This window comes from Bufo gargarizans, chromosome 1 (genome assembly GCF_014858855.1).
Source record: "Bufo gargarizans isolate SCDJY-AF-19 chromosome 1, ASM1485885v1, whole genome shotgun sequence".
In the NCBI taxonomy this organism is placed as follows: domain Eukaryota; kingdom Metazoa; phylum Chordata; class Amphibia; order Anura; family Bufonidae; genus Bufo; species Bufo gargarizans.
Window position 1 is genome coordinate 80,736,954 of NC_058080.1, and position 15,039 is coordinate 80,751,992.

At 47.7% G+C, this 15,039-nt stretch overlaps 1 protein-coding gene across 2 annotated transcripts in view; it reads left to right on the forward strand.

Annotated features, from left to right (window-relative positions):
* The first annotated feature begins 14,244 nt into the window (after positions 1-14,244).
* STIM2 (stromal interaction molecule 2) overlaps positions 14,245-15,039 on the forward strand; it is a 96,116-nt gene continuing 95,321 nt past the window's right edge. For both annotated transcript variants that reach the window (XM_044296619.1, XM_044296628.1), the window contains exon 1: positions 14,245-14,566. In XM_044296619.1, coding sequence (XP_044152554.1) covers positions 14,353-14,566 — 214 coding nt within the window. In that variant the 5' untranslated portion in view covers positions 14,245-14,352. The remainder of the gene's footprint in view (positions 14,567-15,039) is intronic.

Here is a 15,039-nt window from a genome sequence, read left to right on the forward strand (position 1 = left end):
CAGGGACATGGGACATTATATATATACTGTTGGGGCAGACAAGTCATGAGATGGCAGGAATTCAGCGGCAGTCTGGGTACAAAAGCTTGTTGCAGGGACTCTGGGGGATCAACAGGCGTCAGGGTTCTGTGAAGGGTGGTTGGGAGGTGTGAAATAAAAGATGGCAGGGGCTTTGTTAGGGTAAGAGGACAAAGAAGATCTCAGGAGTTTTACGGTTGCAAGGGACAAGGGGATAGAAGGTGGAGTGGGTTCGGTGGGAGGCGGAGGCTCAGAAGGTGGGGATGCAGGGCATTGATGACAAAAGGTAGGGAGAATTCTGTTAGTGGAGAGAGGTACAGAAGGTGGTAGGGAAGGATACTGTGGGCTTCAGGGGACAGAATGTGGTAGGGGCTATGTGGGGTCATGGAACAAAGAAAGGGAAAGGGGACCATAGAGGGGGTGGCAGCACAGAAGCTGGCATGGTCTCTGTGGGAGAAGGACACAGAACATGGTAGACGGGCTCAAAGGTGGCCGGGGATCAGTTGAGGTAGGGGACACATTAGGTAGAAGGGGTTCTAGATGGGGGTAGTGGCATAAAAGGTCGCACAAGCTCTGTAGGGGAGGGAAAATTGAATGGGGGGGTGCCATCTAATATTTCTCAAAGGGCGCCATCTAATCTAAGGCCAGCCCTGGCTCTGATTACGATCCTGCTCTCTCCACCAAAACCAGTCCTGAAGCTGTTCAATACAAGATTTCAGCAAAATGGCTGGGTTATTTAAAGAAAATTACCAGCCAGTATTTTCCTAAGGGGATCTGTCCTTAGTTTATGTTGCCCTTATTTAAGGTAGCAAAAAACTAGTGGCAAATTCCTGTCACATTGACAAGCAATAAAATGTACAGGCTGCATGTGTCACGCTTCGGTGTGGGAGGGAAACACCACACCGAGCATAAGAGGGAATGGGGAACAGGAAATCAGGCCTGAGAACTAGGAAAGGAAGATGTACATCTCCTAGTAAAACCCTAACCAAAATCCTGACTTGACTACCAGTATGAACAGACCTCAGAGGTAGGTGTGTTCATACACAGGAATACCTAGAGACCTATCTTGACCTATAGGACTCTGGTATGAATGGCAGGGACGAGACTACCTGTTCCTCCAAAAGGAAGGACGAACAGGAGTCTCCTTCAGGCCTAATACAAACAATAGGGAAATGCAACACACAGAACCCAAACAAAATACAAAAGGGAAAGGAAAGACTTAACTTCAAAGGAGCAATAGAAGCACCAGGAACTCCCCCGAGATCCACACACTAACTATCCACAACTGAGACTGAAGCTATAAACTGCACAGCATTGTGGGAGAAACAACAATAAATAAGGAAGTGTAAATGACCACATTAGCAACACCTGAGGCAAGGGGTGTGGCAATTACCAGAAACAACACAGACGCCTATTGATCCACAAGGAAAACCTGTCAGATCAAACCATGTGTTGCCAGTCTCACCGATCTCCTGCCACCTGTCACATTCTCTCCTCTGGTCCATTACCCTTCCAGTGAACAAGATACTGCAGAGATCTATGGAGAACTTGAGAGTCAATTATCTTGGCGATCTGAAATTCCAAACTACTGTCCACCATGACAGGAGCGGGTAACAAGGAAGACGGCTCCAAAGGTTCAACATATCTCTTAAACAAAGGTTTATAAAACACATTATGAATTTTCAGTGCCTCAGGAAGTTTAAGACTAAAATCTACAGGATTAATAATGGCAGTGATCTTATATGGACCAATAAACCTTGGACCCAACTTCCAAGAAGGTACCTTCAACTTAATGTTTCTTGTGGACAGCCACACAGACTCAACCACTCTTAGGTCCGGACCATACATACGTTTCCTGTCAGCCACACGTTTATACTTGTTGCCCATATTCATCAAGTTATTTTGAATTTTCCGCCATATAGATGACAATGATGATGAAAAATGTTCCTCTTCAGGGATACCAGAGGTATCAGAACCAGAAAATATGCCAAACTGAGGGTGAAATTAGGTAGATCAGTGATAAAATCCATGGATAAGTGAGTCCATGGTCTGAACAGGATGGGCAACGGAAGTAGAGATCCGGAAGGCTGACTATGTGTCACCTTAGCACGTGCACAGGTACTACAGGCTGACACATAGTCCTCAACACACTTACGAAACCCCGGCCACCAGAATCGACGAGAAATGAGGTCGGCAGTGGATCTACTCCTAGGGTGTCCCGTAAGAACCGTACAATGATGTTCCTCAAATACCTTGTGATGTAATTCTGATGGCACAAACAGTTTCCCAGAGGGACAAGAATCTGGTGTGTCTGCCTGGGCCTAACACCTTCACCTCTAGGTCAGGGTAAAGAGCGGATATCACCCCCTCTTCTGACAGTATCAGACTCAGATTTTCTAAATTACCACCTCCAGTAAAACTATGTGATAAGGCATCTGCCTTGACGTTCTTAACCCCAGGGCGATAGGTGACAATGAAATTGAATCTGGTGAAAAACAAAGACCATCTGGCCTGCCTCAGGTTCAGTCGTTTAGCCGACTCCAGGTAAGCCAGGTTTTTATGATCTGTGAACACCGTGATAAGATGACGCCATTCCTCAAAAGCTAAGGGTACTTTCACACTAGCGTTTTTCTTTTCCGGCACTGAGTTCCGTCCTAGGGGAACGGATACGGAACACATACAGAAATGCATCCGTAAGTCTTCCATATCTGTTCAGTTTTTGCGGAACCATCTATTGAAAATGTTATGCCCCGCTCAATTTTTTTAATGTAATTACTGTATAAGGTATATGGCATACGGAAAAACGGAACAGAAAAATGGAAAGGAAACGGAAACACAACGGAAACAAAAAACAGAACAACGGATCCTTAAAAAAAAAGCCATACGGTCGTGTGCATGAGCCCTTATTGAATTGAACGGAGTTGAGCTGCAATACCACTCACTGCCACTATACAGTGTATGGCGCTGTGCTTGTGGAGCTGTAAAGAGAAAATAGCACTGGAGCGCTGGCGAGCTCAGTGGCCTCATCAAACTGCTAATAGGCGGGGGTGCTGTGAGTCGGACCCCCGCCGATCTGATATTGTTGACCTGTCCTGCGGATAGCCCATCAATATCCAATTTTTGCATAACCCCTTTAATAGTTAAACATCAAATCAGTTTCATTTTGGGAATGATGTCTCCAGCATTAATATCCAATAACCTTCTTCTTGCATTTCCACCTTCCACCTCTCTTGGCCGTTGTAACCTATTCTATGCCTGAGGATCTAAGACACGATCTATCGCCTGCATGTACCCGTCTGGAATGTTTAGAAACAATTGGGGAATTGTCACACCATTAACATACCTCTCAAGTGTCCCTCTTTCTGACCCAAGTCCCTCTTTTCCATTTGAGGTGTAGATTTGCATTATTACATTTACAATATTGATCCACAATGTGTTTTCCTGGTTATTATCGATATATTAAAGCCCGCCTTGCATATTATTTCTATAATTTATGTAATTTTGATTTTAGAAATCTTTATATTCAGATAATTTTTGCGCTATTGTGTTTAAAAAAGCTATTGTGTGATCAGGTTACAGAGCTCGCTATGGTACTGCAGCAGAGGGGGTGAGGGACAAGCCAGAAGAAAAACCCACCAACATGCTGCCCGCATGCCTCCTTCTGCACATGTGCCGCTGAGCAGGTCCGGTGCCAGTGCGCTGCCCGCTCGGACGGGCTGGTGACATGAAGTTACGGGCTGGTGCCGCTGAGCAGGTCCGGTGCCAGTGCGCTGCCCGCTCGGATGGGCTGGTGACATGAAGTTACAGGCTGGTGCTGCTGAGCGGGTCCGGTGCCAGTGCGCTGCCCTCTCGGATGGGCTGGTGACATGAAGTTACAGGCTGGTGCTGCTCAGTGGGTCCGGTGCCAGTGCGCTGCCCTCTCGGACGGGCTGGTGACATGAAGTTACAGGCTGGTGCTGCTCAGTGGGTCCGGTGCCAGTGCGCTGCCCTCTCGGACGGGCTGGTGACATGAAGTTATGGGCTGGCATGTTCCATTGTACAGGTCCTTCTAAAAAAATTAGCATATTGTGATAAAGTTCATTCTTTTCTGTAATGTACTGATAAACATTAGACTTTCATATATTTTAGATTCATTACACACAACTGAAGTAGTTCAAGCCTTTTATTGTTTTAATATTGATGGTTTTGGCATACAGCTCATGAAAACCCAAATTTCCTATCTAAAAAAATTTGCATATTTCATCCGACCAATAAAAGAAAAGTGTTTTTAATACAAAAAAAGTCAACCTTCAAATAATTATGTTCAGTTATGCACTCAATACTTGGTCGGGGATCCTTTTGCAGAAATGACTGCGTCAATGCGGCGTGGCATGGAGGCAATCAGCCTGTGGCACTGCTGAGGTGTTATGGAGGCCCAGGATGCTGCGATAGCGGCCTTAAGCTCATCCAGAGTGTTGGGTCTTGCGTCTCTCAACTTTCTCTTCCCAATATCCCACAGATTCTCTATGGGGTTCAGGTCAGGAGAGTTGGCAGGCCAATTGAGCACAGTAATACCATGGTCAGTAAACCATTTACCAGTGGTTTTGGCACTGTGAGCAGGTGCCAGGTCGTGCTGAAAAATGACATCTTCATCTCCATAAAGCTTTTCAGCAGATGGAAGCATGAAGTGCTCCAAAATCTCCTGATAGCTAGCTGCATTGACCCTGCCCTTGATAAAACACAGTGGACCAACACCAGCAGCTGACATGGCACCCCAGACCATCACTGACTGTGGGTACTTGACACTGGACTTCAGGCATTTTGGCATTTCCCTCTCCTCAGTCTTCCTCCAGACTCTGGCACCTTGATTTCCGAATGACATGCAACAGTCCAGTGCTGCTTCTCTGCAGCCCAGGTCAGGCGCTTCTGCCGCTGTTTCTGGTTCAAAAGTGGCTTGACCTGGGGAATGCGGCACCTGTAGCCCATTTCCTGCACACGCCTGTACACGGTGGCTCTGGATGTTTCTACTCCAGACTCAGTCCACTGCTTCCGCAGGTCCCCCAAGGTCTGGAATCGGTCCTTCTCCACAATCTTCCTCAGGGTCCGGTCACCTCTTCTCGTTGTGCAGCGTTTTCTGCCACACTTTTTCCTTCCCACAGACTTCCCACTGAGGTGCCTTGATACAGCACTCTGGGAACAGCCTATTCGTTCAGAAATGTCTTTCTGTGTCTTACCCTCTTGCTTGAGGGTGTCAATGATGGCCTTCTGGACAGCAGTCAGGTCGGCAGTCTTACCCATGATTGCGGTTTTGAGTAATGAACCAGGCTGGGAGTTTTTAAAAGCCTCAGGAATCTCTTGCAGGTGTTTAGAGTTAATTAGTTGATTCAGATGATTACGTTAATAGCTCGTTTAGAGAACCTTTTCATGATATGATAATTTTTTTAGATAGGAATTTGGGGTTTTCATGAGCTGTATGCCAAAATCATCAATATTAAAACAATAAAAGGCTTGAACTACTTCAGTTGTGTGTAATGAATCTAAAATATATGAAAGTCTAATGTTTATCAGTACATTACAGAAAATAATGAACTTTATCACAATATGCAAATTTTTTTAGAAGGACCTGTTTTAGAGAAAAGGATGGCTGAGACCTCGCCGTGTGATGATTGGTCGGCGCACTGGGTTGGGCGGCGCGGTTGTGTGTGGGGCGGCGGTAATTGGGCAGCGAGCTGGTGTGGGGGGCGTGTGGAGCGCCGTATGCTGATTGGTCGGCATGGCGCGCATGTGCAGTTTAATTATCGATATATGAACTGCGCATGTGCGGCGAGCCGACCAATCATCACATGACGCTCCACACGCTGCCCGCACCTGCACGCCGCACAATCACCGCTGCCGCTCGCAGGTTATGGTGTGCTCTCCACGTCGAAGCGCCACCATTACTGTCCATGCATCACAGAGCCACCTAGTCTCAGCACTCTCAGCCACCAGTCGCTGCCAGCAGTCTCAGCCACCAGTCACTGCCAGCAGTCTCAGCCACCAGTCACAGTGCCAGCCGTCTCAGCCATCAGGCGCTGCCAGCATTCACTGCCACCAGTCACAGTGCCAGCCGTCTCAGCCATCAGGCACTTCCAGCAGTCACTGCCACCATTCTCAGCGCCAGCCGTCACAGTGCCAGCGGTCTCAGCCATCAGTCTCAGCACCACCAGTCAGTGCCAGCCGTCCCCTTGCCATCTAATATAGACTGTTCCTACTAATGTTTATGCACTACTGTTCTAGCGCCTGTTATTGTAACGGGCTTAATGTCTAGTAAACCATAAGTGTCCCTCTTTGACCGTCCAAAAAGTTGGGAGGCATGCATTTATATTTGTCCCTGATTCTACATTTACTAGTTCACGGCCGGTGCATCCAACATATGACAAGTGACATGCTGTGCACACATGGCGGTATGTGCAATGTATGAAGCTGTCACTTTGTGTGTTTTATTATTATTATTTAGTATCCGTTATACTTTTAATTTGCTGCATTTGATGCGCGTGTCTACAACACATCGCGACTATTACATTCAGAAAATCCACCTCAATGTACCCGGTGTGCTGGTGGCATCTGTTGGGACAAGACTTGGGGAAAGCACAGATCCCAGGGTTTGGGGCCTATGGTAAAATCTCAGCTTTCTGTCTTCTCAATAAAGCTGAGGGCATGTGATTTCCCCTCCCCACCTTCCCATCCCCCTCATCACTGTGTAAATGCTTTGTTGGAAGGTTTTGTGATTGATTGGGTATGCTAGTGTGCATGCATTGTGATGTATAGTGAGGCTAGCCTGCGCCTTACATAACAATGCCATGCTCGCAAAGACGACTGTAAGTAATTTAGTAAGTGCTGCCCCACAGTACTAAAGAATGTATGTATAACGATGGATTGTAATAAAGGTGTTAGCTAGAGCATCGTCCTGCGCTAATGTGGGGAAGTACTTCTTCACAATTTGACATATCAGACAATATCTGAAACTACAACTCCCAGAATCCTCCTTCGACTTCTATGAGAGTTACAAAACCAGCTGAGTAAGGGCTTGTTCACACGGCCGTTGTGTGCCCGTGGGCGTATTGCATTCACTTGAATGGGTCCGCAATCACGGCGATGCGGTACGGAAGCACGGATAGGAACCCTACGCAGTGCTTCCATGGTGTTTCTGTCCGTGCCTCCGCACCGCAGAAAAAATATAACATGATCTATTTTTTTGTGTGGTGCGGACGGATCACGGACCCATTCAAGTTGAATGGGTCTGGATCCATCCCGTCAACCGCATGGATGTTGCCCGTGCTTTGGGGACCGCAAATTGCGGCCCCCAATGCACGGAACGGCCACACAACGGCCGTGTGAACAAGCCCTAACTGTGCACGGTGGGAGTTGTAGTTTCACAGCAGCTGGAGTGCCGAAGGTTGCTGATCCCTGGTCCATACTATGGGTGGTAACAAAAGTAGGAATGTTGGCATCTGGCCCTGATTTATTTTTATTTCAGGGTAAATTGCAACTTTTTTGTTGTTTCAGGCCTGTTTCACGCTTGCGTTGCTAATTCCAGTATTGAAGGATCTCAATACCGAAATTAAACTGATCCGTTTTGATTTTGCACATAAGGATGCATCCGTTCAGGATGAGGTTGTGTGAAATCAAAATGGAAAAAAAAACGGATCCGTCACTAAATAAATTTTTTGGGTCCGGTCACTAAACAAAATGCTGCCGGAACAGAAGACATCCTGATGCATCCTGAACGGATACAGAATGCATGAGGAGTAAACGGAACCGTTTTTTCCCGGTATTGAGATCTTCTGCCGGATCTCAATACCGGAAAACAACAACGCAGGTGTGAAAGACTAACTTGAAAGACTAATTGGCCAAAATGAATTAAGTCAACTTCACAAAGCCAGCAGTTTCTGACCTTATTTATCATGGGAGATTGTCTCACAAAATTGTTCTCTCCGCTGCTCTCCACTCCTGAGCGGCCTTAGCGGCGGCGATTGTGAATAAATAAAATGTGATCTTTTGTCCTGTGCTAAACTCAACAAGTGCTGTGCGCCGCTTTCTGAAATGTATCTCACAGACCATTATGTGAAGACAACCCTCGATCTGATCCCTGCTGATTAGGCCTCATGCACACGACTATATGAATTTTCCGGACTGCAAAAAACGCATCCGCAAAAAATACGGATGACATCTGTGTGCATTCTGTATTTTGCGGAATGGAACAGCTGGCCCCTAATAGAACAGTACTATCCTTGTCTGTAATGCGGACAATAATAAGACATGTTCTATTTTTTTGCGGAACGGAAATATGGAATGCACATGATGTACCTTCCATTTTTTTTTTTTTGCGGACCCATTGAAATCAATAGTTCCGTATAAGGTCCGCAAAAAAAAACCCGGAAAGGACGCGGAATGAAAATACGTTCATGTGCATGAGGCCTAAATCAGTTTTTTTCCTGTTCTCAATGGAAAGTAAATCTCTGTTCCTTTTATTGCTCGACTCAATACCCATTGAGAGTAACTTCGCTTTTTCAGTCTATAGTTGGTGTTTTCTTTTAAAAATGCTGTATTCGGAGAACAATTATTTTACGCACTTATATAACCCTACTATATTCCGCAGCGCATTACAGACATTAGCATCCAGCTGTCCCCAGTGGGGCTCACAATCTAAGTTCCCTATCAGTATGTCTTTGGAGTGTGGGAGGAAACAGGAGAACCCGGAGAAAACCCACGCAAACACGGAGAGAACATACAAACTCCATGCAGATGTTGTCCTTGGTTGGATTCAAACCCAGGACAATTCCGTTTAGCCCTTAATAGTCCCCACAGGGATATTCATGATGGTACGCCGGGGATGACACCATGCGGATGCAGCATCGCATTGACTGCTGTCGGTTTGCGGTAACTGCATGTGTGAACAGAGGCTTCCTCCACATCTACTGATAACTTCAAATCCAGAAACAGATCTTGTGTGTTCATATTTGCTGGGTTGCGGACAGATCGCGCCGGTTACCATTATAGTTAAGGGGCTGGCGGGCCAGTGCATTCCCGGGCAAGAGCCGGGGCCCACTGCCACAGCTATAGGGGTCGCAGTTGCCAGTGGCGCTGTATTTTTTGCTTCATAAGACGAAGTGCGTCTTATAGAGCAAATACTAGTGAGCGCTTCCATTCTGGAGGAGGCGGGGGAGTGAAGAGCTGTACTCACCCCTCCTCCCGGGTCTCTTCCACTGTCCTGACTGCCGACAGCATCAGGACGTAGTGGGCAAAAATAGAAAAAAGGGGAGCGTAAATGGAGAGGTGAATTAAAAGGGAAAAAGGGGGAGGATAGATTAGGGGGGCGCCAGGGGACACCTAAAGCCAAAACCAAAAGAAGAAATGGTAGATTGTAAGGCTGCTCACACCCAGTGGAACTCGCAGGCCGCGATAATTAGTGGATGCACGAAAAAAGAGGGGAAGAAAAGCTGGTGGAGCGCCAAGTATTAAAAGAGAATTAATGGGAATTTGATACCTCTGATAGAGGCTTGTGGTGCCTCCCCAGAAATAAAGAAGACCAAACGGTGAATAGTAAAAAAGAAAAAGGATAAAAAAATGTGTTCTTACATAAAAACAATAATCATCAAAGTGAGTATGTTCACTGTATTATTTAACAGATAATACATATACACCCAATCGTGTTTTACTCACTTCACCAGGGGGGGGCGTAAGATAAAGCTCAAGACGCTTGACGCCAGGAACCCCCCCCCCCCTCGCCGAGGTCGCCTGTAGAGCGTGAGCTCCCCTTGTTGATTGATGACTCACTGGACTTCAGACGTTTATGAGATTAGTGAAGGCACTGGATTATGCAGATGCTCACCCGTCTAATATCTTGTAAGGTGCTCGACGTCTAACTGGCTCACCCAGCCAGTGGCAAGGTGACGTAAAGATAGGGGTGATAGACAGACTGGCACACTAATACCTGGGATTGAGTATAGAGTAAAGAGCGGACCGAGTAGATTATAAAATTTAGTTTATTGCCCTTAAAAAGTAGTGGGGTTAAAAGTACAAAGGGAGAAAGTTTTTATAAAAAGTCTTAGGTGGTACAGTATTTCGGATTAAAAAAATGAAAGTCTCAGTGCGTCAGAAGTGCAATTGCCCTTAAATGGACCAAGGGTCTATTAGAATGCAATCCGTTTTGGACGGCTTGTGAGAGCCCTGAACGGATCTCACAAACGGAAAGCCAAAACGCCAGTGTGAAAGTAGCCTTAAATACACAGGATGTTCCCAACAGTGAAAAATTTGATTTTATTGAGAAAAAAATTGAGCAAAACGTAAAATATTATCAAATAACCCCGTATTAACCTACACCAACCATTTTAAAGAGGACCTTTCATGGGTCCAAACATTACACTAAGTATCAGGATACGTAGGGCATAGTGCAGGGATCTAAGATTTGTGGGGACTCATTTTTTTGTGGGACGATCTGTCATTTTTGACAATACCACCTGGGGTGTGTATAACTTGATCACTTTTTATTCAATTTTCTTGGGAGATAAAGTGATGAAAAAACTCGAAACTGCCTTTTTTTTCTGTTACACCATTCACCATATGGGCTAACTTTAAAAAAAAATAATTTTAATAGTATGGGTGCTTTCGCATGCGGCGATGCCCATCATTCTATTATTTTGTTGTTTCTTTTTATTTTGGAAAATGGGGGTGATTAAAATTTTTGGGGTTTTTAATATTTTCAAAACTTTTTTTTTCTTTTTTCTTTTCTTTTTGTTAAGTCCCCCAAGTGGACCACAACTTACAATCATCAGATATAAATTGCTCCATTAGGGCTCATGCACACATACGTTTTTTGCGTTCCGTATACAGGCCATATTTTGATCCCGTATATGGAACCATTCATTTCAATGGGTCAGCCAAAGATGGAGACAGCACTCCGTGTGCTGTCCGCATCTGTTGCTCCATTCCGTGGCCCCGCAAAAATGATGAGGCATGTCCTATTCTTGTCCGTTTTGCGGACAAGAATAGGCATCTCTATAATGGGCCTCCTGTTCCATTTCGCAAATGGTGGAAGGCACATGGGCTGCATCCATTTTTTGCAAAAAACGGCACGGTCGTGTGCATGAGCCCTTATTCTGTATAGAAATCACTATATCACAGTTCAGTGCTGCCACCTAGTGGCCTGAACTGGGGTATAATAACAATGAGCCTGGAAGCCTAGTACAGGCTGCGACTCATTTTTAGAACAGGGTGTTTTCCCTGATCTCCTCGGGGGGAAAGCGCGACTGAAGAGGAATCCCGCGCTTCCGGTTTTTAACACTCTCGGATGCCGTGAGTAAGGGGAACTCATTGCTGTGAGGGGAGGGGCAATATGGCATATTCTGGGGCCATGAGGGTGAAGAACTGTGTTTGGAGCATTACGGGGTGTAAATCTGTGATGGAGAGCGCCGGAATCAACTGTGTTGTTAGTACATTATTACAGATTTGTGGCCCCACTTTTGATTTTGCCCAGGGCCACATTTTGTCTAAAACCAGCGCTGATCCAGGTCCCTCTCAACACACAGGCGATGACCACTCTGCCAATCAATGGTTGCAGTGATGCCCGCCCTAGGAGGATTCCATCAGTGATTCTGACCCAGAGGCAGGGGTGGTTCAGAAACACAGAACTGGCGCAGATCTTTCCCTTAGGCCTCATGCACACGAACATTCCGTTTTTACGGTCCGCAAACCGCGGATCCACAAAAAACGGAAGCCTCCCGTGTGCCTTCCGCAATTTGCGTAACCGAACGGGCGGCCGTTAATATAAATGCCTATTCTTGTCCGCAAAGCGCGGACATGAATCGGACATGTTATATTTTTTTTAAAGGGGTCGCGGAACGGAGCAACGGATGTGGACAGCACACGGAGTGCTGTCCGCATCTTTTGCGGCCCCATTGAAGTGAATGGGTCCGCATCCGAGCCGCCGATGTGGACCCAAACAATGAGGCCTTAGGTCCCTTTCACACGAGCGAGTTTTCCGCGCGGGTGCAATGCGTGACGTGAACGCATAGCAGCCGCACTGAATCCTGACCCATTCATTTCAATGGGTCTGTGTACATGAGCGTTGTTTTTCACGCATCAGTTCTGCGTTGTGTGAAAATCGCAGCATGTTCTATAGTGCGGGTGCGATGCGTTTTTCACTGATGGTTGCTTAGAGATGTTGTTTGTAAACCTTCCGTTTTTATCACGCGCGTGAAAAACGCATAAAAACGCACTGCACCCGCGCGGAAAAAACTGAACAACTAAACGCAATCGCAGACAAAACTGACTGAACTTGCTTGCAAAATAGTGCGAGTTTCACTGAACGCACCCTGAACGCATCCGGCCCCAATCCGCAACGCCCGTGTGAAACCAGCCTTAGGCCCCTTTCACACGAGCGAGTATTCCGCGCGGGTGCGATGCGTGAGTTGAACGGGGAAATAATGCAATCTTCAGAACATCAATCCCAAGCCCGAACTTCTGTGAAGAAGTTCGGGTTTGGGTACCAAACATGCGCGATTTTTCTCACGCGAGTGCAAAACGCAAGACAATGTTTTGCACTTGCGTGGAAAAATCGTGCATTTTCCCGCAACGCACCCGCCTCTTATCCGGGCAAAAAACATGACGCCCGTGTGAAAGAGGCCTTAGAGTACTTTCACACTAGCGTTTTTCTTTTCCGGCATAGAGTTCCGTCACAGGGGCTCAAATCCGGAAAAGAACTGATCAGTTTTATCCCCATGCATTCTGAATGGAGAGCAATCCGCCCAAAAAACTGAAGACTTACCTGAATGCCATTTTTTTCCCATAGGAATGTATTGGTGACGGGTCGGCATTCAAAATACCGCAATGCCAGTTCCGTCATTCCGGTCTGCGCATGCGCAAACCGAAAAAACATAAATGCCGGATGTTTTTTCCAGATGACACCGGAAAGACGGATCCGGCATTTCAATGCATTTTTCTGACTGATCAGGATCCTAAATGCCATCAGTTGGCATACGTTTTGCCGGATCACTCTGCCGCAAGTGTGAAAGTGGCCTTAGTCAGCGATTGGTTGAATTTTGCGTGTGACGAGGGACCAGGAAGCAGAGGAACAGGATGGGTGATATTTAATGGTAAATGCCATTCTGACTCATCCCACAAAAACATTAACCATTCAAACGGATGGCTTAGTGTAAGAAGTTGCCATGATGCCGGAGTTGTCCCTCCTTACGTTCTTTGAAAGTTGGGAGGAATAGGGCACTGTGACTGTCGCCGGAATGATGGCCATGGCCACTATGACTGGCAGTGGTAATGGGTACTGTTCATGGTATATGGGGCACTGTGCTGGTCTATTATGGGGGCACTGTTATAAGGCAGTAGTGATGGGTACTGTTCATGGTATATGGGGTACTGTGCCAGTATATTAAGGGGGCACTGTCCTAAGGTAGTGGTAATGGCTACTGTTCATGGTATATTGGGTACTGTGCCAGTATATTAAGGGGGCACTGTCCTAAGGTAGTGGTAATGGGTACTGCTCATAGTATATAGGACACTGTGCCAGTCTATTATGGGGGCACTATGCCAGTCTATTATGGGGCACTGTCATAAGGCAGTAGTGATGGGTACTCTTCATGGTATATGAGGCACTGTGCCAGTCTATTATGGGGGCACCGTCATAAGGCAGTGGTAATGGGTACTGTTCATGGTATATAGGGCACTGTGCCAGTCTATTATGGGGGCACCGTCATAAGGCAGTGGTAATGGGTACTGTTCATGGTATATGGGGCACTGTGCCAGTCTATTATGGGGGCACTGTTATAAGGCAGTAGTGATGGGTACTGCTCATGGTATATGGGGCACTGTGCCATCTATTATGGGGGCACCGTCATAAGGCAGTGGTAATGGGCACTGTTCATGGTATATGGGGCACTGTTATGAGGTACGGCTGCACAGAACTAATCTCCAGAAGTACAGTCCCCCACTTCTGCTCTCGGCTCCCCCGCTATTACGCGCAGAGCCCGCCCCGACCTCTCCGGCCAGCCCGCCGGCCTCTGCTAACCTCACCCCATCACCCGGCAGCATCCCGGCCCCCACAGCCCCGCCCCTTTCCGATAGCTCCTCCAACTCCTTTCGGCCAAGCAATCAATAACTTGTCTAGGCCCCGCCCACTCACGACAATCGCCTCTATAGCTCTTCCTGTTCACCCCGCCCACACACTGCGGTGTCCCCGCCCCTCTTGCTGACGTGTGTGTGGGCGCGTTCCTGTGGGAAGCCGTGTGTACGAGCGCGGTGGCGGCGGCGGGTGTGAGCGAGTGACTGCTGGTGAGGGAAGAAGTTCCCGCTGCCCGAGATGTGATGACCCGAGCGGCGGCTGCAGTCATGAGGAGCTGGGATGTGGCAGGCGGTAGGAAGAAGACGCCTGGGGCGCCCGGGGGTTGGAGTCGGTTCCCCGGTGTGTGCCTGGTGCTGCTCATCGTTGTCTTGCTGCTGCTTCCCCCGGCCTCGGTGTGCACGCTGTGTGAGGCGGACGGAGCGCGGAGGAGGCGGGATACCCCGGAGCTGCTGGCAGGTGAGCGGGTGGTGATGATGCGGAGGTGGTGGGCACACAAGTGACCCGCCCGGGTGACTTCCTCTACTGTGTGGAGGACGCTTCTACTTGCCCAGGACAGGGGACCAGGAGGTGTAATGCCAGCGGTGCCATCTGTGGGCACAGGCGCCCTGCATCAGTCCTGAACGTGTCTGTAAGGTGTTACTGCTGGCCACTGGCATGGAGGTGGGATGACTGGCACACTGGCATCCCTGGGATGGTGGTGGGGTGACTGGCATCCCTGGGATGGTGGTGGGGTGACTGGCATCCCTGGGATGGAGGTGGGGTGACGGCTGGCACATTGGCATCCCTGGGATGGAGGTGGGGTGACTGGCATCCTTGGGATGGAGGTGGGCTGACGGCTGGCACATTGGCATCCTTGGGATGGAGGTGGGCTGATGGCTGGCACACTGGCAGAACCAGTCACAGCTTTGGGTTTACTTGGTTGTCTTCTC